The 25228-nt window shown below is 39.9% G+C and overlaps 1 protein-coding gene across 1 annotated transcript in view; it reads left to right on the forward strand.

The window, feature by feature from the left end:
- The window catches only part of Lrrn1 (leucine rich repeat neuronal 1), a 38695-nt gene extending 17279 nt beyond the window's left edge, over nucleotides 1-21416 (forward strand). The window contains exon 2 of the mRNA XM_021657648.2: nucleotides 18955-21416. Coding sequence (XP_021513323.1) covers nucleotides 19212-21362 — 2151 coding nt within the window. The 5' untranslated portion in view covers nucleotides 18955-19211 and the 3' untranslated portion in view covers nucleotides 21363-21416. The remainder of the gene's footprint in view (nucleotides 1-18954) is intronic.
- Nucleotides 21417-25228: the final 3812 nt, after the last annotated feature.

The raw sequence follows: 25228 nt of genomic DNA on the forward strand, positions 1-25228 counted from the left end.
GCAACTGGTGAGAAAATAAGTTAAAAACAAGGGCTTTTGTTAATATATATATATATATATATATTCACACACACATTAGGATTTCATTATCAAGGTTTTGAAAAAAATATGTTAAAAATAAACTTATAAAAGAGAAGAAAGTAAATATTAATGATTGAAACTACAAGCTTTCTAGGAAGCTTGAGCTAACTAGAAATTTAAAATTTCAAATTTCCTGAGCCTGCCATTTATCAAGATTTTTACACTAGAAGTTCGTTTTCTTTTATGTAACAAATGGAGCACTACAAAGTATCCCAGTGAGCACTGAAATCCAGTTAGACCTTTGAAGCTAGAGCTATCATACAAAATGCTAAGAATTCAGAAGCTAGGAAACTTGGCTCAAATTCACCCTTTCTCCTATTTGTTATGGGAATTCCGACACTTCAAAGGTTCCCCAAAGAAACAGAACCAAGGGCAGACAGGCAGATAGATTCTAGGTAGGTAGGTTGATAAACGATAGAAGATAGATAGATAGATAGATAGATAGATAGATAGATAGATAGGTCTCCAAATAAACAGTACCAAAAGAGTAAACAGACAAATAGATGATAGATAGATAGATAGATAGATAGATAGATAGATAGATAGATAGATAGATGATTGATCAATTGATTGATTGATTGACACCTAGATAATAAACATGAGATTATGGGAATTGCCTCAGGATTCTGGAGGAGCCTATATCAAGTCAAATGGCAAACTGAAAACAGTCCCAGTGCAATGGGTGAATTCCCCACCCCACCCCCACTCTATGGTTTTGGCCCTGCCTATCCACCGACTTTGGCCGTCAGGATAATACAGCCTTTCTCGGAGTACTGGCATATAGCTTTCTTTATTCTCTCAGTGCGATAAAGTGACACAGTTCTTCCCGTCCTATTAGACGAGTTATATAAAAATAGCTTAGAAGAGGCATTGGAAATTAAGTTTATTTTAAGAGTTCACGACAGCTGGCTTTGTTTTGCTGCTTTAAGATATACAGCTCAATGTGCTGGCTTCCTCTCAAGCCACAGGGCAGCTGCTGGCATCCACCTCAACAGTGCTGTATGTAACCTTGGACAACAGGAGAGTTTATGCCGGAGATTGCGTATGATTTCACACATAAGCCCCTCAATGGCTTGGTTGTTGTTTAGAGATAAGGTCTAATGTACTGCAGGCTGGCCCTGGACTTGTTTTATAGTCTAGGGCTATGAACTACTGCTCTTCCCTGCCTTCACCTCCCTCATGCTGGCATTGCAAGGATGCATTGGTTTACCTGGTTTGTGCAACACTGAAGATGGAACTTGAGGTTTCATGAATGCAAAGCAAGCAATCTACCAGCTCTACCGACTAAGCTATAGCCCCAGGCACCCTCTTCAGATTTAAAGAAATACTTTCATGTGGAAGAGATACAGTCTTGACTTTTTTTTTTTAAGTTTGGACATTTGAACATTTCAAGTAGCCACGTTTTAGGGAATGGCATATCAGAGCTATACACTCCCATCTCATTGGATACATCATTTCAAAAAAAAATTTAAAAGTTAAAAATGTCACATTAAAATGATAGGAGACAGTGCAGAACCCTAGTAAAGCAAAGAAAAATATGCAACAAATAAATATAAGACTGGTATTTTTGGTGAGGAGAGTATTTTCACTACTTCAGGCAAGTCTTTAATTCCGCCTTGGAATGTCACTAAATCTCACACAGTCTACTGGAGGTGTCCAGCTTGGTGAGGCTGCAGAATTCTATCGCTTGGCATTAACAAGCTATACATGACATTTTCTGTATCGACCATGGTGAATCTTGTATTTGCTTCTTGTAGGTGCTTCTATAGTGTTGAGTGTTCAAAGTTATTGTGGCAATCAGCTCAACCGTCATATTTATTTAACAGAGCACAGTGAAAGCTGTGTCCATGTCCAAAGTGAAAATACTAAGTATTATTCCGTGAAGAATTTAAAGTAATGAAGCTGTCCTTCCAGGCGTATTAATGTTGCCAAACTAAAGATGTAGCATTTATTTAACATTTACTCAGGCTGCTAATTAGAAAGCAATTATTTCATGTAGACATATTACAAGAAGAGAATTAAAATAATCTGTAAAAGACTAAAATTAATTGGTTTCATGATAGTTTTTATGCCACTGTTCTTGCTAAAAGCAACAATAAAAATAGCCCAGTTGTTGGTAGCAGTTCTGTTCTGTTTAGCCTCCTGTCAGTTTCTCAACTCAATAATCTTAAATTGCTTCTTTAATTCAAGGTATGCAAATAGCCCATTTCTTTCAAAGGAAAAAAGAAAAACTTAATTGTACAAGTGATTTAACCAGGAAGTAAAAGAAAATTTTCTTTTCCTGGTCCTTCTTTAAGGGGTTTCGGAGCTGTACCTGGTGGGTGGCTTTCAAAGTGTTGGAAGAAAGTGGTTTGGACAAGGAGTAATTACTGGTGTAGGTTATGAGAATGGAAACGGTAGAGATCATTGAGTGCAGGAAGCACTGGAAATGAAGAACTGTGTTTCCTGTCACCACCCAGAAGAACTTCAGACAATGCAGAGCACAGAGCCCTTTCCTAATCGGTAGTGGGTAGTGGGAGTTTCTCGGTGGGAGCAGGCACATAAGGACAGTCAGTGCCTTAAGTATTAATAAAAATGAGTATCATAGAAAAGTAATTTACATGGCCTTAAAGTAATTATTATGTGTGTTAAAACCACACGCGTTATTGCTTCCCTAAGGCTACTATGTCAAAGCACCACAAACTGGATGACTTAAAACAATAGAAATTTATTGTTTCACAATTCCGGAGACTAGAGACCAAGATGAAGCTGTTGGAGCGTGTGCAGGCTCCTGCTAGCTTGCCCCTTTCCAGCTTCTGGGGACTTGGCTTACAGATCCTCGTTGTTAGCACAGTACTCTCCCTGCTCTTCTCATCATCATCTCTCTTCCTATAGTACCACCATGGGGTCAGCAGGCAAATGTGCCTGCCACCAAGCCTAACTAATCTGATCTCAGTCTCCAGGGACTCATGCGGTAGAAGGAGAGAAATGACTCTACAAGTTGTCCTAGACATACACTTGTATGCACATGTGCAAACACACACACACACACACACACACACACACAGACATGCACACACTAAATAAATGTAAAAACATGATTTTAAAAGCATAGTCATATTGGGTTCGTAGCCCATCCCTTTCCAGTCCCTGCTTTTCTCAATTAATTGTATCTGTAACCCAGTTACCAAAAACGGTCACCATCTAAGATCTTTAGGAATCCACTTAGCACACCTGGACAAAGTCTAGACATGTGCATGTGTGACCTGGGCATTCTACATATGTGGTCTCACTGCATCCTGTCACAACCGACTAGGAAAGGGCACTCCCCCGGGGAGTCATGGAGACTAGGAAGCCAACACACGTTGGTCCAAGTCTGTCCTATTTCATGCTGTGCCCTCTCTGGTATTATATTTTCCTGGCCCCTCCCTGTTTTGACTACTGGCAAGTAAAGAGATAATTTCCAGAGTTCCCAAAAGCAATTTCCATCTTTCTTATGTAGTGTGTGTGTGTGTGTGTGTGTGTGTGTGTGTGTGTGTGTGTTTGTATGTGGTCAGAACCATTTCTGAGTACCCATTCTATGCCACAGTCTTCTACTATACCCTCTTCTGAAGACACCATCACAAACAATTTTTAAATGTTTCAGGAAGCCTTCCCTTTGGGATATACAGAGAGGCATGACATACAGTATGGAGCTTCACAGGTTTTCCTAGGGATATTTATTTTCAAATATTCCATCACAAAAAGCAATGGTGGCCTTCAGTTCTTGACATGAGAACATCTCAGTTCTGGTGAAGACTATGCTTTCCTCATCCCAAGAGTCTGGCAAGAGAATTCTTTTCTTAGGATTTTCAATTTCCTTCTAATTCAAATAGCGAACTTCTTTTTTGAGAATTTCACATATGCCTATAATATATTTTGATCAAGTCTCTCTCCTATTCCCTCCCTTCACTTCCCCTCTTTTTCACGCCTATTCCTCTTCCTTCATTCTCCCACCACTGCTTCTGCTCAATTTCTTGCATTCTGTTTTAAAGCTACCAAGTCCACTCAGTGCTTCCAGTAAGCACATGGACACAGGGCCATGTATTGGAGCATAGACAGACTCTCAGGACCCAGTAGGCACTGCCCTTAATAGAATGACCAGTCTGGGAGTGTCCCATATGTCTTCACCAGAACTGAGATGTTCTCATGTCAAGAACTGTAGGCCACCATTGCTTTTAGTGCTGATGTATTTGAAAACAAATATCCCTAGGAAAACCTGTGGAGCCCCGTACTGTATGTCCTGCCTCTCTGTATATCCTAAAGGGAAGGCTTCCTGAAACTGTTTTAAAATATTGACTCTTCCTTACCTGGCAGCCAGCAAAATTGTCAATGTTGCCAGGTAAGGGAAAGTCAGTATTTTTCAGTGACGTGAGCCTTGAGTGTCTGCCCATGCTTTAGTAGACGGCCCTGTGTCCACACATTAACTAACAGCACTGAGTGGACTCAGTAGGCTCTAAAACAGAACACAAGAAATTGAGCAGAAACAGCTGTGGGAGGGTGAAGGATTGTCTCTCTGTGCATACGCCGACTAGCTGACGGTCTTCGTGTTCATCACCATCTTGTTCGGATAAAGATGAGTACCTTCAGAGCAGTGTGATGCTGCTCCCTTTTAGCAGTGTCTTGACTTTTCTGTTTTTCTTTCATGTGCTTCCACCGACACCTATCTCGTTGAGCCTTTGTTCTTTGTAGTGTAACAGAGGCAAAACGTCTAATCAACGGAAGACTGTCTCCATGTATTCTGTGACCCTCCTTGTTGTGTGAGCTCACATTTATTGGACACTCCCAGTCTGGTCACTCTGTTGAGGACAGTGCCTACTAGGATGAAGAAGCATACCCCTGCACTTCTCAATCATTGTATAAACATGAAGTTTAGGGCACCTCTGAGTACATGTGTAATAGAGACAGGACAAAGCCAAGTTTAGCTACGTCTTTGCAGACACTGGGATCCACCCAGCAGCCTGGGAGATGCTCTGAGCCTGAGTAGTGTCTGGGCCAAGTCAAACCGAGACAGAAGAAGGTTGAAGCAACTTAGTGCACACGTCAGCCCTCTGTGGCACTTTCACAAATACGTATGTATCTCCAGAACCCATCTGGATGTAGTTCATCAAACATTCATGAGGCAAAGGGATTCACAGCCTTAAAATGATCCTGGGTTAATGAACAGCTGGATTTGGGGAGTGATAGCCATGCTGCCTGCAATGGTAGTTGCTGGTCACATCTGGTTATTTAGATCTAATTGAAGTCAATTAAAATAATATAAAGCATAAACATTCCATTTCTTATTTCCAGCAGACACATCTCAAGTATGGAATCAGCACTCAAGAGCTGCCATGCCGGGATATGTACATACAGAATGTTTCTGACATGGCAGGGAGTCACATTGACGGAGCAGGGAGGTCACAGGCTGGCATTTCCGGTTTCTTTTCAGAGGACCCACATAGTCGCTCCTCCCTTTCGACATGTCTTGTCTTCTAGAATCACTTGTATTTTTGTCCTATTTGTTCTTCATGAGAATATAAGCTCTCTAAGGGCAAGATCTGGTGCTCTTGGCCCAGTGACATCATAAACAATGAAGATCTTTAAGTCAGATTCAGTGAGTACCATCGTGATGGATTTACTGCATGCACACAGACGTCAAATTTCAGCAGAGGCTGAAAGAAAAGGGCGGATCAGAGAACAAGTTTCCCCCAGTCACAAGTGTATGTGGATGGGGGCCAAATCTGTATTAAATTGAAAGATGTTTGTTTGTTCTGTAAGAAAAGGCTTCTAAGAGTATCTGCAGGTTAAAAAATGATTCTGTACCTCTAAGGGATTCATCCTATCTTTTCACAAACCAACAGGTTAATCCCCTTAGCTTACTTGCTTCCATCCAGAACAGTTAAGATGTTTGTAGGAGATAGGGTAGATTTCCATCTCTGGCTACTGTTGTTGGTTTGTTTGATAAATGGGTAGAGAATGAACTTGCTGAGAACATTACTTTTCCCAACCAGAAACGTGAAATACTTTGTCTTTCACCCAACCTCTCTTGTAACTAAGAGGCCGGTAAAGGCACTTTAACATAGAGCATGCAAAGGAGACTTCACTAAAGAGACTTCCCACTGGTCTACAAAGTTGAAATCCTAAATAACTAACATGTGAAGATTTAATTCACATTTTATGACTTGTTTCTTATTTTCAAAATAATGGCACTTTGCAAATGCATTCTGAGAGTGAATTGGGAAGGGGAAGATTGGGCTTTCAAGAGGCAAATACCCAAATTTACATTACCAGTAATTCAGGGATATACCAAACCCCATAGGGTTACAGTATTTTTAATATTACTAATATTAATTACATAATATTACTACTATGGACCATTTTTATGAACACATTTTTATGTGCATTTGTTTTTTGCCTGCATATATATCTGTGTGAGTGCCTTGGGTCCCTGGAGTTACAGACAGTTGTAAGCTACCTTGTGGATGGAGGGAATTGAACCCTTGTCCTTTAGAAAAGTAGCTGGTGTTCTTAAGCATGGAGTCATCTCTCCAGCCCCCAAGAGTTAATCTTAATTCATGGAAAGATAGCAAGATGACCTTCTTAAGACCTGCTCAGGAAAACAATGGCTTATACCTGTTTATTATGATAAAGTAGATTTAAATTCTGGGGCCTGCCACATCCCCAGCTTGAGTTCAGTTGAAACTAAACAGGTTTTGCTCTACAATGTTAATACTATTGAAATATCTAGGGATAGAGAGAACCCCAGGTTTGTTGTGATTTGCTAAGATAAAATAATCTGGGAAGAATCTGAATTGCCTTCAACACCTATAAGATGGACCCACCAAAAAACAACAAAACAAACAAACAAAAAAACCCAGTCTGTTCTTTTAGAACTTCACAATTTGTCCATTCACTTGACTCAAATTGATGTCCTTTGGGAACATCAAATGGCTGTGGGAGGTAATGGAAGATTACAAGCTTTAGAAACAAAATGGCGGTCTGAGTTCTGTCTCCATCACATTCTAACTGTATCTTTACAAATAGATCACTTGGAAGCCCAAAGCCCATGTATCAGTCAGTTCTTGAAGTATTCCCACCTTCCTATAATACTGTAAGGGATAAATAATATGCCAAACAAGTGTAAAGTAGAAAAAGAGGAAAAGCTATTGCAGATAATTTTCAATACACTTGCAGGAAGAGAAGACACTACCCTGCAAATATAGCATGTGACTTGGATCTTCTATGAAGAACACTCTAAAGGAAATTATGTTGTAGAAATTCTGTCTGCTTTCTGCCAGACACTGCTTAAGACATGTTCTTTCATTTAATTCTCATAACATATATGTGAGGTATGACTACGAATGAGCTGTAATTGTGTCCTGTTAACAGAGAAGGAAGCCAAGAGGCAGGAAAGTAAAGTAATTTGTCTTTTGTGCATTGGTTAGTGTTAGAATATGAACCCATCTCTGCCCTCTTCTCGAGACACCTTTGTATTTTCTTTAAAAATAAACAACTAAACTCAATTTTTCTTAAGAAGCCAGCACCATGAGCCATGCCCCCAAGTCATAAGGGATTGCCCATATGGGCTCACAATCTGAAAGAAGCATTATTCCATCTAGGCTCCTAGAGGAGAGAGAATCCCTTCTACATCATCAGCTGAGCCTGAACATCTGCAGGAAAGAGAAGTGTGTCATATGCTCAGAGGTAGAGTCACAAACCAGAGGAAAAGACTCAGATTGCATAACGTTTGGTACAGTACTCAAATCTGCATAGCAGTGTGCCTTATGCTACCTAAGAATTAGAGAGGATTTGGGGCCAGAGAGCAGGAGGTCCTAGGTCCATGAGTTACTGATTCCATAGACGTTTGTCTCTGTGAAACACAAGGACAATTAGTGTACTTTTTCTTGCTCTTTCAAAACCTTATTACAAAGAGAAGATTTGCGGATTTCACAGAATGGAAGGATAAAAATTCAATATTGGATGAACCCATTGGTTTGGCCTCTAGTAAGAGACTCATGGTGAATCACTATAGAAGGAAAAGATCATGTGATATAGCAGGAAATACAAGGTCAGGGTTCAGGCTCAGGCTTTTAAACAACTCCTAAAAGTCAATTATGTCTGAGGGCAGCACCTTCAATGGCCTAAGACCCTCCCACCAGACCCACCCCTTAAAAATTAAAAATATATCTAATATTAAAGCTATGGGATTAAGCTACAAATGGATGACAAACAACATCCAAGCTGTAGCTAATGTTTTTCACAGTATTTGTATTCACATGCATGGGAAGTTAGCTATGACATATTATATTTTTATGAGGCTCTCCAGTCTTAAATCCATGCTGTTTTAAGCCCTCCTTATTTTTCAAATCCTCTTTACACTTCTTTCATTTGGATGTCTATAGTTTGCAACATATGATCAATATATACATTTTAATTTATTCATTTTGACGATTAAACTTACAATAACAAAAAACATCAACAATTATGATCAATTCCTTGACATGTTAAAAAAAAAAAAGAAACAACAATAAACATTGTTTAACTGACCTGACTACTGTTTGCAAATGGTTGGCTATCAGCATTATTAATGGTATCTACTATTTCCCTGATTTTCCTAAGCAAAGATGAAAGGGCAGGTTATGGTATGGGTGGTTCAGAAACCACAAAACTATTCCTAAACTGAATATGGTGTTTCTCCTGTGTTGCTAATACGTTCTTGGTTAGTAGAACACTAAAGGCCAGTAACCTTCAGGAATGGGAATGAAGGAGAATCAAAAGATCAAAAGATCGCTTACAACCTTACCTAAAAAGCCCAAGCTAAGGGAAGAAGTATAGAATTCAGGGCCAGTGAGATGCCTCTGTCAGATGGGTGTTTGCCACCAAGCCTGACATCCAAGGAGGATGACCTCAGTCCAGACCCTGAGAAGAAACCAGCTTCCATAGATTGTCTTCTGACCTGTGTGCAGCATGGCATGCTCCTCCCAAACCCATAAATGTATTTTATTTTTTTAAAGAAATAACGAGGGAGAGGAATTCCATAAAAGGCAGGGTGGCTGGAGATTTGGAGTGAAATCAGAGTTCCTATCCAAATATGTAAACTGAAAACGAAAGGTTGGTTAAGATGCTCCTGACCATCATCCTCCAACTTGGCTTCGCTAGATGTTGCAGGGAAACAGCCTGATTACCTTCGATCAACTGGAGCCCAGTCAGAGTCTGAGGTGACTGCCCTATCCCCACAACTCTTCTCAACCATGCCAAGCCACCCACTCAGATTGGATTCTTGCCAGCTGGCACTGGACTTCTGACTTCTCATTTTTCTTTTGTTATTTCTTTCTTTCTTAGAATTTTCTTTGGTAATTCTTCAGTCCACCCAGACCAGCCCTGCCCTGTTTACCATGCCTGGCCAACACTCCTCAAAGGACTAATGTGCTGGCCATGCCCAGCTCCTCTTAGGAGCTGAATGAATTGTGACCCCAGCTTTTATGCTTAGCTTGGAGACCAGCTGCGCCTTTGAGCTTTTCCCAGAGATGCTGGCTGAGGCTGCACCTGCAGGGTGATGAATTTGCCCTGGCCTGAAAGAAAAAGGAGAAAGGAGGAGAATCAAAAGATTACTTGTGTCCATCCTCTTTGCACACTAGTGTATTTATACCACTCAAACACCAGAGAATTTTAGAGTCTATTAAACAGTAATTACAGCATAAAAAAATAAAATGTGGGAAAGGACTATTATATTTTGCTTTGGGAGCCAGAAAAAAATTACCACAGAAATTTAAAATGAGCTTAGGAAATGCTGAATCAGAGCATTTGGGATTTACTTTGTCTCTCTCTTTACCAAACAACTGGGTCATTTTGATCATCTAGGGAATATCTAAGAGTTCTATCTGCATTTCATCTTAAATAGGACCTTACAAAAACAAAAAGTAAAAGTGAGACTAAATGCCTTTAAAAAAAAAAAGCCTCTAATGAAGTTTTCTTCAGAAAACTTTAAGTTTATAATTGTAGGTTTTCACACATGGAGTGTTTATGGGTAATATCCAGGTACTTCTATCTAATCACTTAGCTATCAAATTTTTCCTGTAATTCAGTGATCACAGTAGTCTAAATTTCAGATGGGGTACACCATGGCCATAGGCTATAAAAAAGCCTCAGAGAGCAGATGGGTGCTGTTCAGCCTGCACAGCTGAAATATGTTTGGATGGATTACTCTGTCTTCCTCAGCTTTCCACTCTATTGGACCCGACTGACTACCTTAACATGCCTGGCCCTGGAAAGCCTAGAAATTCTAAGGTTAAGAACCTTGGAATGTTAACATCCATCTGTCCATCATAATTTAGTAACAAAAAGAAAAGAAGAAAAAAAAAGAACAGATGGAGGAAGGGACAGTAGCTAGGAGTGTAGTTTTCTGGGCCATCTGAGGAATGGGTTGATCTGACGAATACTTAGTATCCATCTGGCCTGGGAAGCTATAAAGACTTTTATTCTCTACCTGCTTAGTTACAGGACTTGTTCAAGGTCATCTAGAAAGTCTGTGGTGAAGACAAAATGAATCCTTTCTCCGGCAGGTATTTAGTTGTGCTGGTTGGCCGGCTCAGGCACACTGCCACATGGCTAGCCGATGAGTAATGTGGACCCTTGGGAGAATTCTGTATGCAAAACACCCCCTGCAAGCTTCCTTCAGCCCTCGCGATGAGATATGCCTTACTGTTTCCTAATGCATTACGGAGACAGATCTCTTCCTTCTGCTGGGATTTAAATCTGTGGTCACTGCCACACAAGACAGGGTGGTCCCCATCTTGGACAATATCTGAAGCAGGAATATTACTTAGAAAAATGGCTAGACAAAGAAATTTAACAGTCAGGGAAGGTTAAAGGCCAAATAAAAAGTCTGAGAAGTTAATGTCTAGCCTATGTATGTTAGCAGTTTAGATGCACTTGCCAGGTCCTTTTTCCTTTAGAAGTGAAATAAAATGGATCCTCCATAAAAGGTTTACTGTCATCTCTTTCTCTAGCTCCATCTCCAGTGCGCCCATCTACATTAGGTTCAGAACTTCAGGGGTATCCTCTGCTGATTTCACCTACTCCCTATTTCCTTCTATCCTCAACATCCACAAAAAAGTGACTCAGATTCAAGATGAGGCATCAAACCTGTAAAGACAACAGCTAACCTCTATTGGGCATTCGCTACGTACCAGGCACTCTGTCAAAGCTTTACATCTATTATGTCAATTCTTGCTACTCTTGCAAAACAGATTTTACGATTTCCATTTTCAAAAAGAAAAGGAAACCGAGACTTAGGAAGTTTCAGTATGTTTTCAAAGGTCACAGGCCCGAATTTGAAACCAGGCCTTTCTCAAAGCCGAGCTTTTAATTCTAAAGTAATGTTCCTATTTGGTTCAAAAGCTTAAAGTCCTTGAGAGTGTTTACTGTAAGCACCTTTATGTGCAGCAGAGGTCAGCATGGACTTCAGGCCCAGAACACATCCTTCTGGAAGATCAGTTCACGAAGTTGACTTCATATTATCAAATTACTACTACCTGCCCCTGCCATGAGGGTGGCTACTGGGAGAATTTGCACTGATATAATAATTCTTTTTTAACCCTATATGACTAGAGTAAACATTGAATTTGAACAAAATCCCACTTATGCATCGTTGACGTTATTCTCAAAAGGGAATATGAAGGGTTACATTGCAGTAGTCCAGATTTGCAGACTCGAGAGCCAAAATAAGTAACATTTTCAGAGCATTTTTTTAATATTTTACCTTAATTTTTAAGAGTATGTGCATTTTGCTGCACATATGTTCACATACCATATCCATGCCTGGTACCTGTGGAGGTGTCTTAGGGTTGCTATCGCTGTGGTGAAACATCATGACCAAATGCGACTTAGCAAAGACAGGGTTTTGCTTATGTTTCTAACACAGAGGGAATTCATGGCAGAAACTCAGGCAGGGCAGGAACCTGGATGTAGGAGCTGATGCAGAGGCCATGAAGGGCTGCTGCTTACTGCCTTACTCCTCCTGGCTTGCTCAGGCTGCTTTCTTATAGAACCCAGGACTACCAGCCCAGGGACAGCCCCACCCACTAGGGGCTAAACCCTCCCACATCAATCACCAATTAAGATAATATCCTACAGGGTTGTTTATCCGCAGCTCAGTCTTACGGATGCATATTCTCAATTGAGGTTTCCTCCTCTCAGGTGACTCTACACGTGTCGAGCTGACTAAAACCAGCCAGCGTTCTCTGGCACTGGAGTTAGAGGCCATTGCAAGCTGCCAGGTTGGTGCTGGGAACCAAACCAGGGTCTGCTGGAAGAGCAAGGACAAAACCAGGGCTCCTAAGCGATGATGAGTCATCTCTCCAGCCTGCTAGAACTTTTCTGGGTTGTAACAATCTGTCCATCAGAGAGAGTGTGTGTAAAAAAGCAGATGTCTTAGGTCGTTTTGTCTTCATCTGAGGATCAAATTTAGTTCTCCACTATTGTAAATAGACTGGCCAAGGGCAATAATAATTCCAAGTCAGAGGTTCAAAAGATTGGTTGTTTTTGCAGTGCCGGGGGGGTCAACCTTGGATATCCCATACACAACGCAATCACTCTCCACTGAGCTGCATCTCGGCTTGCTATATGGACTCCATTTGTCTACATGAGACTTTCATTTAACTCTAGTGCAGTATTTGGTCTGTAGGTTTCTAGCTATTAATTCTAGTTACCACTAGTTGAAAATAGAAATTCATGCCCCAGGGCCTTACAAGCTTTGCTCATGGGCTGAGAATAGAATGAAATGACTCAGTGAAATTCCAGATATCCAAGTAAGTTTTGAGGGCCCTCCATGGGTGGCACTGTTTCTTATGTATTTCTTAGGCTTACATAAATAATTTACTTTCTTAAAATAATTTACTTTCTTACAATAATTTTCATGTATGTAGAATATGTAAGTGGCCTTAATTTTAACTATGAACGGGGGAAAAAAAGAACTCAAGTAGCTTGCATCAGGCAATGCATCCAAGAACAGAGAAGTCAGAGTTTGGATATAAATCACTTGATCTCCTCATCCCCAAAGAGCCCTATTTCTATAGTCCCACATCCTTTGTTTGCTTCTTGTCTTTTCTTGCAGAAACAGAGATGTTTCTTGCAGAAACAGATGTATATGAGCATGATTCTATGGTAAACATGTTTTTCTTTTGTCCCAACTCATATGAACTTAATGCATACATTCAGCCTCATGTCCCACCAGATACCATCATTTTGACTACCATCCAAACTAAAACAAATGGGGAAGGTGAGTGTTGGGGTCATTTCTATCAGGGTGATGGCCATGTATTCCATTTCCCTTGGGATTTTATATTCAGAGCAGAGTGTCCCAAACATATCTCACTGGGAGACAGCAGCATCAAATGTAATTGTCTAATTATTTTAAGGCCTCTCTTGAAATGTGTTCCTTGCCAATTCTGAGCCTTTAAGGCCACAGTTTGTTCTTTAAGGGATTGTTTCCTGAAACTGCCAGATTTTTTTTTGTGGAACATTATTCTCATAATTAGCAAAATATATTCTTTTTACATTTGACAAATTTAACATGCCAGTACCAGAATAAAGGGTTTTTTTTTTTGTTTTGTCATTGTTTGTTTGTGTGTGTGTTTTTAACTAATCTATACCAGCCATTTTTGGTTTTACAGAATTGAAAATAGTTAATTCATATGTGTGATAAAAGCTAACCTAAATTATAATACACTCACTGTCATTTTTACAGCATTCGGTATACTCTCCCTCATTTTCAATTTAGTTGTACTAAGTATATTAAGACTTGAAATTGTTCATTGTTCAACTAAAACTGTATCTCTTAGACACTAATTCTTTCACTTGGTTCTTGGCAGTTAGCTTTCTACTTTCTAGTTCTATGATTTTTAACATTAGATAATTTTTAAACACGGAATCATACAGTATATTTCTGTTTGTCAGTGTCTCTGAGATTCATCCTTATTGTACCATATGGTTGGCTTTATAGTGACTAAGATAATTTGCTTGCTGGTTCTGTGACAAAGGCCCTTTGCACATAACAACTCTGGGAGGAAAGGATATGTTTGGCTAACATATCCTGATCACAGCCCATCCTAAGAGAAGCCAAAGCAGCAAATCAAGAGGGCAGGAACCTGAAGGCAGAAATGGAAGCAAAGACTATGGGGGAGTATTGCTTACTTTCTGGCTCCCCAGGCTTATGTTCAGCCATCTTTCTTATACTCCAAGGATGACCTGCCTAGGAGTGGCACGGCTCCCATTGGGCTATCCCACATCAATTATTAGTCAAGAAAATGCCTCCATAGACTTGTCGATAGCACAATCTGGTAGTGACATCTCAGTTAAGGGTTCCTCCTGAATTACTCTGTGTCAAGTTGACAGAAAAAGAAAAAAAAAAGAAAAGAAAACCTAACAGTAACCATTCTTAGGAGAATGGATCAGAGGATTCCAGCACCCACATACCAAGATACAAGCATACTAAAAGGCCTAACATAAAATGATGGGGTATTTGTATGTAATTTTTGTACACAGCTTCCTGCGAGGAGTACTCTAAACCATCTCTGCATTACTTATAATACTCAATTCAGTTTAAAATCTATGTAAATAATATCAAGCATCCATACTTATTCAATACATCCCATTTTTTCCTGAATACTTTCCATCTAAGGTTGACTGAGTCAGTGATGTGAAACCCAGGGACACTGAAAGTCAATTGTATGTATCACTTTTTCTTTATCCATTTGTCTATTGATAGAACTGTAGGTTGCCTCCAACTCCTGACTATTGTAAAAATTATGGAATGAGCATGGGTAATCAAATGGTACTTTTATATTTTGCCTTTAATTATTTCATGTCCATACACAGAAATGGTGAATGGTATGATACTTTTTAAAATATTTATTTTTTTAACTTTTGACAATTGCACACTGGCTTTATAATTTTTTTGAGAATGTCCTATATTATTTCCTATAATGGCTACTGTACATCCTGACCATTGCATAAGGGTTTTGATTCCTCTGTTACCACTTCCTATTTCTACTTTCTTACTAGGACCACTCTAATGTGTATGAGACGATAACTCATTATGGTTATCATATATATTTATTTTATGGTCTGTAATGTTAATTTGTTTTTTTTTTTCATTGCTTGTTGGTCATTTGTGTATGGGGGGAGGGCAGACTGTCCATTTAGTCCTCTCGAGCTTTGGTTGTTTTTTGTTGTTTGTTTTAACTGCTGTTGTTCAATTGTTGGACTTACTAATACTTATTTTTAACCCTTTCCCCAATAAATGACTTCAAAATATGCTCTCACATTTTTTAGGTTGCCTTTGTATCTTGTTGATTTCATGCACAGAAGGCTGCAAGAGTAAAATCATCCTACTTGTCTATTTTTGCTTTTAGGTCATACCCAACAAATAACTGTGAAACCTAACATTGAAATTTTCCTTCTCTGCTTTCTTCTTGGAATTTTATTATTCTGTGTGCTATACTTAGGCCCTCAACGTAATCTGAGTTTTTTTTTATAGACAATGCAAGCTAAGGCTGCTTCCTTATCTTTTCCACATGGATATCCAGTTCTACCAGTATTACCATACTTTTTCAGTTGTGAAGGTTTTTTTTTTGTCAGATTATTTTTGTTTATATCTGGGTTTAATGCCCCACTGGTCTATTTGTCTGTGTCCATCCACTGTATTCTAGAAGTTTCATTGTCTTTTTCCAAAAGAACCAAATTCAGGGTTGGGAGACATATATGATATGATATGAAATCTGACCTTCTGTTCTCTGAGAATTGATGGTTGTTCAGTTGACTGAGGCTGTATATGTGCAAAGACAAATCTGAACTCTTCAATATAATTGTCTCATCATGTAATTGAAACTGAATGATGTATTTTTCATCACACCAGTGAGACCCATGAAAGCTATAGGCCCATGAAAGCTATCTTTTCAATAGTAATACACTAATTGTAGAGCTTCTAAAATAAATTTAATGTGTACTTTCTTTCCATATATATATATATATATATATGTGAGACTAGTAACAAGATTTGCATATTAAATATATATATATATATATACATATATATATATTTTAAACTCAATCAAAACATAAAAGCTTGCAGTAATTCTATCCCAGAGTTCTGAAAGGAAGGTTTGCACTTTTGGCTTTCTAGTATAAATTTAGATTGAGGACTAAACTATGGCAGATTTTTTTAAGTTCATAATGCCCTTGAACTTGTTTTGAAATCAATCTAAACCAGTGGTCCTCAAGCTGCAGGTCACCACCCCTTTGCAGGTCATAGATCAGATACCCTGTTTCTCAGATGTTTATGATTCACTAGAGTTTGAAGTAGCAACAAAATAATTTTACAGTTGGGGGTCACCACAACATAAGGAACTGTATCAAAGGGTCCTAGCATTAGGAAGGTTGAGAAGCACTGCTTTAAACAGAAACAGGCACAGGGTGAACTAGGATGAACTTGTGGAGTTAACAATATTTACAAAATATCATTCTGTAAGATTGTATTTTATAAAATTCACTGATAAATATCAAAATTAGGTAACTTTATAGTATTGAAAAGTTTCAAGTGTGTAATAAATGGCAAAGTAATCAGATTTGGTGGCAAAGACAATAACAGTGCTTAGCCACAGACCAGAAAGCTTCTAGCATCAGGGCCACACAAATTCATTCCACCTCAGACTTGTCCCGGGATGAATGGCATGACGTTACCTTATGAGACTAGTAACAGGATTTGCATATTAAAACAACAAAAAGTTTTAAGGCTTTTTAAATTTTTCTATTAAAATAGGACTCAACTGTTTGTGTTGTCTTATTTGTATCATCATATTTTTTTTTGTTTTTTGTCAAATGCAAACATATGCTTTACAAAATAAAGAGGCAATACAAAGTGCTGACATGAAGTGACAGCTCTCTGTGTTCTGAACACCGGAGTTTCATGCATTGTTCTTAATGGTTATTTCTAGAAAACAAAAGTAACTGAAGTGCTTCAGTACTCAAACCTGAAACGCATTATTACAGGAAAATATATGGAAACACATAGCTCTGTGTAGTGTAGTTGGCTGGAGGCTAGTCTGTTCTTAGAAAATCAAAATTAATGCCAGTTAACTATATAATGGCTTTTTGTACCTAGTTGGAGTTCAGAACACTAGAACCAGTAACCACTGGTCTTATATAAACTAGCAAGACACAGACCCTTTATCTAGCTGCCATCTTGTTAAGTCAATAGGATCAGATATTTGTCAGAGAGCTACTACTCAACTAAGACTACATATATAGAAATACAATAACATGTCAATAAAGGACCGATACAACTTTTATGTGCCAAACACTGTACTTAGAGTTTTATATAGATTTCTGCTTTTTATTTTATAACACAGATTCAGTTCTTCAATAAAACTATAAGAATCCTTTATGAACAAACCCTATTTTGTAACTTGAATGAATTGAAAGATGATACAATATATCCATGGCCTGTGGCTGTTAAGTAGCCAGTGATAGTCCAAGGAGTTTAATTAAAACAGAGATGTTAGGCATACACACATTTTCTTTTTCAGTGCTAGGGACTGAAGTGAGAGTCTTTTGCGTGGAGGCCTGTGTTCTACCATACAACTCTGTTTCTTGCCTGGGACATATTTTCACACGTATGTATTGAGTATATTTGTGTTTTTAAGAAAGATTTGTAGTGAGGCAGAGTTGTCATTGCCTTATTCAGCCAAGATTATATGGCTATTAGCACATAGGGAAAGCTGCTATTCTACAGTTTCAGAAAATTAACTTCTTACATAAAAGTATTTGAGCTTGAAACACAATGTACCATTTGGAAAAGAAAGAATCTCTAAAAACAAATGTGGTATTAATGAAAAAAGGGTAACTTAAGATACACTGAGTCTTTCATAAACTACCATCCCTGATTGGCTCTTACTAAGAGTGACTTTTCATCTTTTTTTAATTAAATATCTTTTTTAAAATTTTTAATTACACTTTATTTACTTTGTATCCTCCCTCTAGTTCCCTCCCTCCTCCTCTCCCAATTGCTCCCTTCCTCCCCCTTCTCCACGCATGCCCCTCCCCAAGTCCACTGATAGGGGAGGGTTTTTTTTTCTTCCTTCTGATCCTAGTCTGTTAAGTCTCATCAGGAGTGCCTGCATTGTCTTCCTCTGTGGCCTGGTAAGGCTGCTCCCCACTCAGGGGGAGTTGAACAAAGAGCAGGCCAATCAGTTCATGTCAAAAGCAGTCCCTGTTCCCATTACTATGGAACCCACTTGGAACTAAACTGCCTTGGGCTACATCTGTGCAGGTGTTCTAGGTTATCTCCATGCATGGTACGAGTCTCAGGAAAGACCCCTGTGCTCAAATTTTTTGGTTCTGTTGCTCTCCTTGTGGACCTCCTGTCCTCTCCAGATCTTACTATTTCCTACTTCTTTCATAAGATTCCCTGCATTCTGCCCAAAGTTTGGCCATAAGTCTCAGTCTGCAGGGCAGAGCCTTTCAGAGGCCCTCTGTGGCAGGCTCCTAACTTGCTTCCTTAGAAGCATAAAACATGCACTTTCTGAAGTAATCTTTGTTTTTAAATAAATGACATCTTTAGGATTTCCTGGGTGTTCCATGTGTGTTTAGTGACTATCCTGGAGTAAGTGCAGTTCTAATTATAAAAGTACAGTTCTAGCCGGTGTCAGCGCAGCAAGTGGGCTATGGTGAGAGCATCTACGGCTCGGTGTCTGCTTAGATGCTCTGAAAGCATTTTGAACACAGTTTTCCAGCTATGAGAGTGGCTATACCCTCATAGTAAACAAAAGACAGTCCACAGAATAAGCATAACATCTTCCCTGATCTAATTTTCAGACACGTCTCCAGACTTTGATCTTGGCCGACGTAACTTCTTCACGTACCTGTGCACAGGCCTGGAACCGCATGACACGGTCCAAGGACTTCAGATTGCTCCGCGCCTCTCGGGAAGTTCGGAAACACAGACTTCCCGACTCTGGAATTCTATTCAACTGAGACTCGCTTGAATGTTTACACTATCTGTTTGCTGTTCTACTCACCACTGAATAGCGTTCAGATCCTGGTCAGGAACTGGGCGTGTTCGTCAAGCCACCATGGCCAGATTGAGCGTTGGGATAGCAGCTTGCAGAATGGTGCTGGGCTTGCTGATGACTTCATTAACTGAGTCTTCCCTACTGAATAGCGAGTGTCCCCAGCTTTGTGTGTGTGAAATTCGTCCTTGGTTTACCCCACAGTCCACGTACAGAGAAGCCACCACCGTCGATTGTAATGACCTCCGCCTAACAAGGATCCCTGGCAACCTCTCTAGTGACACACAAGTGCTTCTCTTACAGAGCAATAACATCGCCAGGACCGTGGACGAGCTGCAGCAGCTTTTCAACTTGACTGAGCTGGATTTCTCCCAGAACAACTTCACAAACATCAAAGAGGTAGGGCTGGCAAACCTGACCCAGCTCACGACCCTGCATCTAGAGGAAAATCAGATTTCAGAGATGACGGATTACTGCCTGCAAGACCTCAGCAACCTTCAGGAACTCTACATCAACCATAACCAGATCAGTACAATCTCCGCCAACGCCTTCTCTGGCTTGAAAAATCTCTTAAGGCTGCACCTGAATTCCAATAAGTTGAAAGTGATTGATAGCCGCTGGTTTGATTCTACACCCAACCTGGAAATTCTCATGATCGGGGAAAATCCTGTGATTGGAATCCTGGACATGAACTTCAGACCACTCTCCAACTTGAGAAGCCTAGTTTTGGCAGGAATGTACCTCACCGATGTTCCTGGAAATGCCTTGGTAGGCTTGGATAGCCTCGAGAGCCTGTCATTTTATGACAACAAACTGATCAAAGTTCCTCAACTTGCCCTGCAGAAGGTTCCAAATTTGAAATTCTTAGACCTTAATAAAAATCCCATTCACAAAATCCAAGAAGGGGACTTTAAAGATATGCTTCGGCTGAAAGAACTAGGAATCAACAACATGGGCGAGCTGGTCTCGGTGGACCGCTATGCCCTGGATAACTTGCCAGAACTGACAAAGCTAGAGGCAACCAATAACCCCAAGCTGTCATACATCCACCGTCTGGCTTTCCGAAGCGTCCCGGCTCTGGAAAGCTTGATGCTGAACAACAATGCCTTGAATGCCGTTTACCAAAAGACGGTAGAATCTCTCCCCAATCTGCGTGAGATCAGCATTCATAGCAATCCCCTGAGGTGTGACTGTGTCATCCACTGGATTAACTCCAACAAGACCAACATCCGCTTCATGGAGCCCCTCTCCATGTTCTGTGCCATGCCGCCCGAATACAGAGGGCAGCAGGTGAAGGAGGTGTTGATCCAGGACTCAAGTGAACAGTGCCTCCCCATGATCTCACACGACACATTCCCAAATCATTTAAACATGGACATCGGCACAACGCTTTTTCTAGACTGTCGGGCCATGGCGGAGCCGGAACCGGAGATCTACTGGGTCACTCCCATTGGAAATAAGATAACCGTGGAAACCCTGTCAGACAAATACAAGCTGAGCAGTGAGGGCACCTTGGAGATAGCAAATATACAGATTGAGGACTCAGGAAGGTACACCTGTGTTGCCCAGAATGTCCAAGGGGCAGACACTAGAGTGGCCACAGTCAAGGTTAATGGGACCCTTCTGGATGGTGCCCAGGTGCTGAAAATATATGTCAAACAGACAGAATCTCATTCCATTTTAGTATCCTGGAAAGTTAATTCCAATGTCATGACATCGAACTTAAAATGGTCATCCGCCACTATGAAGATTGACAACCCCCACATAACATACACAGCCAGGGTTCCGGTAGACGTTCACGAATACAACCTAACACATCTGCAGCCTTCTACAGACTACGAAGTGTGTCTCACGGTATCCAACATCCACCAGCAGACTCAGAAGTCCTGTGTCAATGTCACAACCAAAAACGCCGCCTTCACGCTGGACATCTCAGACCACGAAACCAGCACAGCCCTTGCCGCAGTAATGGGGTCCATGTTCGCTGTCATCAGTCTCGCGTCCATCGCGGTGTACATCGCTAAAAGGTTTAAGAGGAAAAATTACCACCATTCGCTGAAAAAGTATATGCAAAAAACCTCTTCCATCCCACTGAACGAGCTGTACCCCCCACTCATTAACCTCTGGGAAGGTGACAGTGAGAAGGACAAAGATGGCTCAGCAGACACCAAGCCAACCCAGGTGGACACATCCAGAAGCTATTACATGTGGTAACTCAGTGGGTATTTTGCTTCTGGTAGTAAGGAGCACAAAGACATTTTTGCTTTATTCTGCAAAAGTAACAAGGTGAAGAAGACTTTTGTACTTTTGACTTTGCTAGTTTGTGGCAGAGTGGAGAGGATGGGTGGATATTTCAAAGTTTTTTAGTATAGCGTATCGCAAGGGTTTGACACGGCTGGTAGTGACCCTCAGCTTCCAGTTTGTGTTTGGTTTTTATCCTTATCATTATTATGATTATTATTATTATTATATTATTATTATTATTTTATTTTAGTTGATGTGCTAAACTCAATAATGCTGTCTTAACTACAGTGCTCAATAAAAATGTTTAATGACAGGTGGGGGTTCCCTTGTGCTTGACCCCTTCTTCTGAAGCCATCAATACACAGAACCGTGTCCTCTCAAAAGCTAACGTGGTTTGGAAGCAGCATTAAATCCTTTGTAGCAATCTGGTCTACAGACTTTTAACTCAAGCTAAGACTAAACTTGCTACTTTGTTGAATGATGTTAGTTGACTGTACTGTAATGTTGTATCAACTGAACTGAATGTTTGCCTTTCAGCAACCACTTTCCTTTCCTTCCTCTTTCTTTTGTAATAGTTGAAGAGGCTTAGAACAAGCTAACAGGCAATAGAAATATATATATCAGATTTTCTAATGTAACGAACTACATGTTAATTGTTACTATATTCTTTTTATCTTTAGTAGACGATTTTAAAGAAGAAAAGATAATTTTGTTGTGTTTAACTCACCAACTTGGTGTATAATGAAGACAGAAGTATAATAAATTAGTTTGTTCTGATTTTTTAGAACACTTGCAATACTGTATCATTTATTAGTTCTTGCCAGTTACAGAGGTAATATCTTTCACACCAATGCAGAAGACAATTAGAGCATGCATGTACATGTTTTCTTTCACAGTTGGGCCCTAAAATCTTTTGAGTTCTTCTTGTAAAGAAAGAAGTATCCATTTTAACTAAGACGTCCTGGGCCAGTGAGATGGCTCAGTGAGTAAAGGTTCCTGCCACTAAACCAGGCTCCACATAGTGGAAAGAAAAACCGACTTTAATTTGTCCTGTCCCCTAAGTACATGCACCATGGTATCCACACCTAAGTTTATCCATGCTCATACACACATACAATACACAAACTCATTGGAAAAATAAATTAATGGACACATTTGCATGAACAGGGATTTATATTTTCAATATTGTAGACTAAAAGCCAATGGAAGTGTCCATAAATCTTTTTTAAAAATTAAAAGAAGAACTTTTACTGTAACCCAGGCAACACTACACATTGGATGTGTCATTCTCTTTGTTTCATTATTTTACAGTGTGCACATTCTCCATCAGGGTCTAAAACACAGAGCTAAGGTTTTAATGTTTCAAAACTTATAATAGTATCCCATTTAATAACTCTCTCTGTGCTTCTCGGGTGTCTACTGCTGTGGAGATATCTGCTGGAATAGACCGTTGACAGAAGACAGTGATTCCTTCAGGTTGGAATTTGTCATCCAAATATTACACAGGGTTTATCTCAATCAACTATTTCAAGATTGCATAGGAACTATGTACGTGAAGTTCAGAAAGGGAGGAGTTAGGTTACAGAGCTCTGTGAACATCAGAGGGAGCAGACTGAAAAGTACAGGTGGATGACAAAAGGCCCATCTGAAAATCTGCATTGATAAGGTAGAGAAAGAGAGAAAAGCTGTTCCTGATGGCAGCTCCTGCATCAGGAGTGACGGGGTTATAGAAAGGGACTAAGAGGAAACAGGTGCCAGATGAGAAGAGGAAAGGATAAGAGAACAAACAGAAAGTGGTCCAGATGAGGCAGGAAGGGAGAGGACTTTGTCAAATGCTTTGTTTTGTGAATCACCGTTTGGAAGATCAGCATTTTCATCTCCAGTCCAAAGGAGAGTGGGAAGAAAATCCCAGATTCTTCAAGCAAACTGCAACCAAAATATAGCCCACATCAAAACAAGAAGCACTTCTCAGAGGCTGTTTGCTGATGAGAAAAGCACAGAACTTATACAAGAGGGGTATGTGACCCTCAGGCAGCCTCCTCGCCCTCCATCAATTCCTCTAGGCCCTTTTGTGCTCCTGCTTTCAACATGCAGGATATCCTCAAATTCCCACCTACCTGAAATAAGTTTTAGAACAAATGCAGACCAAAGGGCATAGCAAAGCATCTTATATTGTTTTACTGCCAAATACAGAGGGGAGACAGAATTGAAGGTACTTCCTATGCAACTGTGGCCGTTCTTATCTTCAGACATCTGCTGAGCAGCAGCCCACATAATTATAAATCTGGCAGTCGTGAGGCAGTTCACCACCAAAGCAAGCCTAGGCCCACCTGCAGTTGCAAGAAGAGATCATTTACCCTCAAAGCCATGTCTTTAGCTGGCACAGATTGTGGGTTTGAAAAGAAGACAGCTCAGCAATTCCTCCATTCTGAATACAGAACAGGCACAGGGGAATCCAAATGTTTGTTGGAAGAGTATCATTTCCCAGGCCAGTTTGGGGTAATTACTTCTTTTGCTTAAAAAAAAAAATCTTCTATAGCTTATTTTATCCCATCCATGTCACTGGGTTGGCTTTCTCTTGATGGAAGGCAAGATGACCGAGTATTCTTTTCCTTAGTCAAGTCAATTCACTCATCCCTGTCTCATTTGGTAAGTTAGGCAGCCAGTGAAATTAGAGATGTAAGTGGATACTGATGGACAGGGTTGGTCCTCTCAGCTTTGCCCACCAAGTGGCTGCTATAGGTCATATTTTAGTCTCACGTTTTCCATTTTGCTTCCTGTTGTCCTCTGACCTGATTCTACAGGGTTATTTTTGGAGCAGTTTCTTAAAATGAGCAGTCCCTAGCTTGCTCATTTAATTAATGACAAAACATACCAGAGCTATGAGTTTGCCATGGGTTTTTGGAGCCATAAAAAGAGACATTATATTTGATATCACTGTTTCTTATTTATCATTGTGTAGCAAAAAGGAATCATTGACTTGTTTTTGGCAAACAGGACCTAAGCCATTTTCTCACAGTTGGTTTCTGAAGGCATCACCATTTTGGTGTTTGCTCCCATATCCTGTCAATTCATTTGCCAAAGTATTTCTTTTTCTTTGTTACTGTTTTCACCACTGGGGGAATAAAGGTCCTTTGTGTCTCTGACACTCCTGGGGAACCCCTACTTTCTGCCTTTTGGTTCACTGAGAAGGGAATTTAACTTCTAATACATTCAACGTACAACTGAAAAATGCATTCTCACCTCAATTCTATCTCAACCTGTTGGCAAATTGACCTTTAAAAAATTCAAAAGTTAGGCAGCTATGTTCTTTGTTATGACACATACACATATGTTGGGAAAAAAGTCTAAAGTTTAGTACTATCTCCAATTTCAGGATGTAGGTTCTCTTGAAACAGCCAACATGGATGAGTAGAAACTATGACAATGTGGTTTATATTCAAGTTAAAATTATATATATATATATGTATATGTATATATATATATATATATATATATCATAACCTGTTTTACTATGGAAACTATGTGATTTTGATTTTTTCAAAAAAATTTCAAAAGGGATTACCTGGGAGAAAATTTTGTGTTCATGTGTGTGTCTATGTGCATATAAGTGAAGGCCAGAAGAGGGCATATGATTCCCTGGAGCTGGAATTAAAAGTGGTTGTGAACTGCTCTATGAAGATACTGGGAACTGAAGGTCCTCTGCAAGAGCATCATGTGCTTGTGACCGCTGAGTCATCTTTCCAGCCCCCAGAGAAGGCTTTTCTATATCCAAGTTTTAGTATCACAATCCAGAGATCTCAAATGAATTTATCTAAAAACGCGTGGTCAGCTTG

The sequence above is a fragment of the Meriones unguiculatus genome, chromosome 5 (assembly GCF_030254825.1).
Source record: "Meriones unguiculatus strain TT.TT164.6M chromosome 5, Bangor_MerUng_6.1, whole genome shotgun sequence".
NCBI lineage: Eukaryota > Metazoa > Chordata > Mammalia > Rodentia > Muridae > Meriones > Meriones unguiculatus.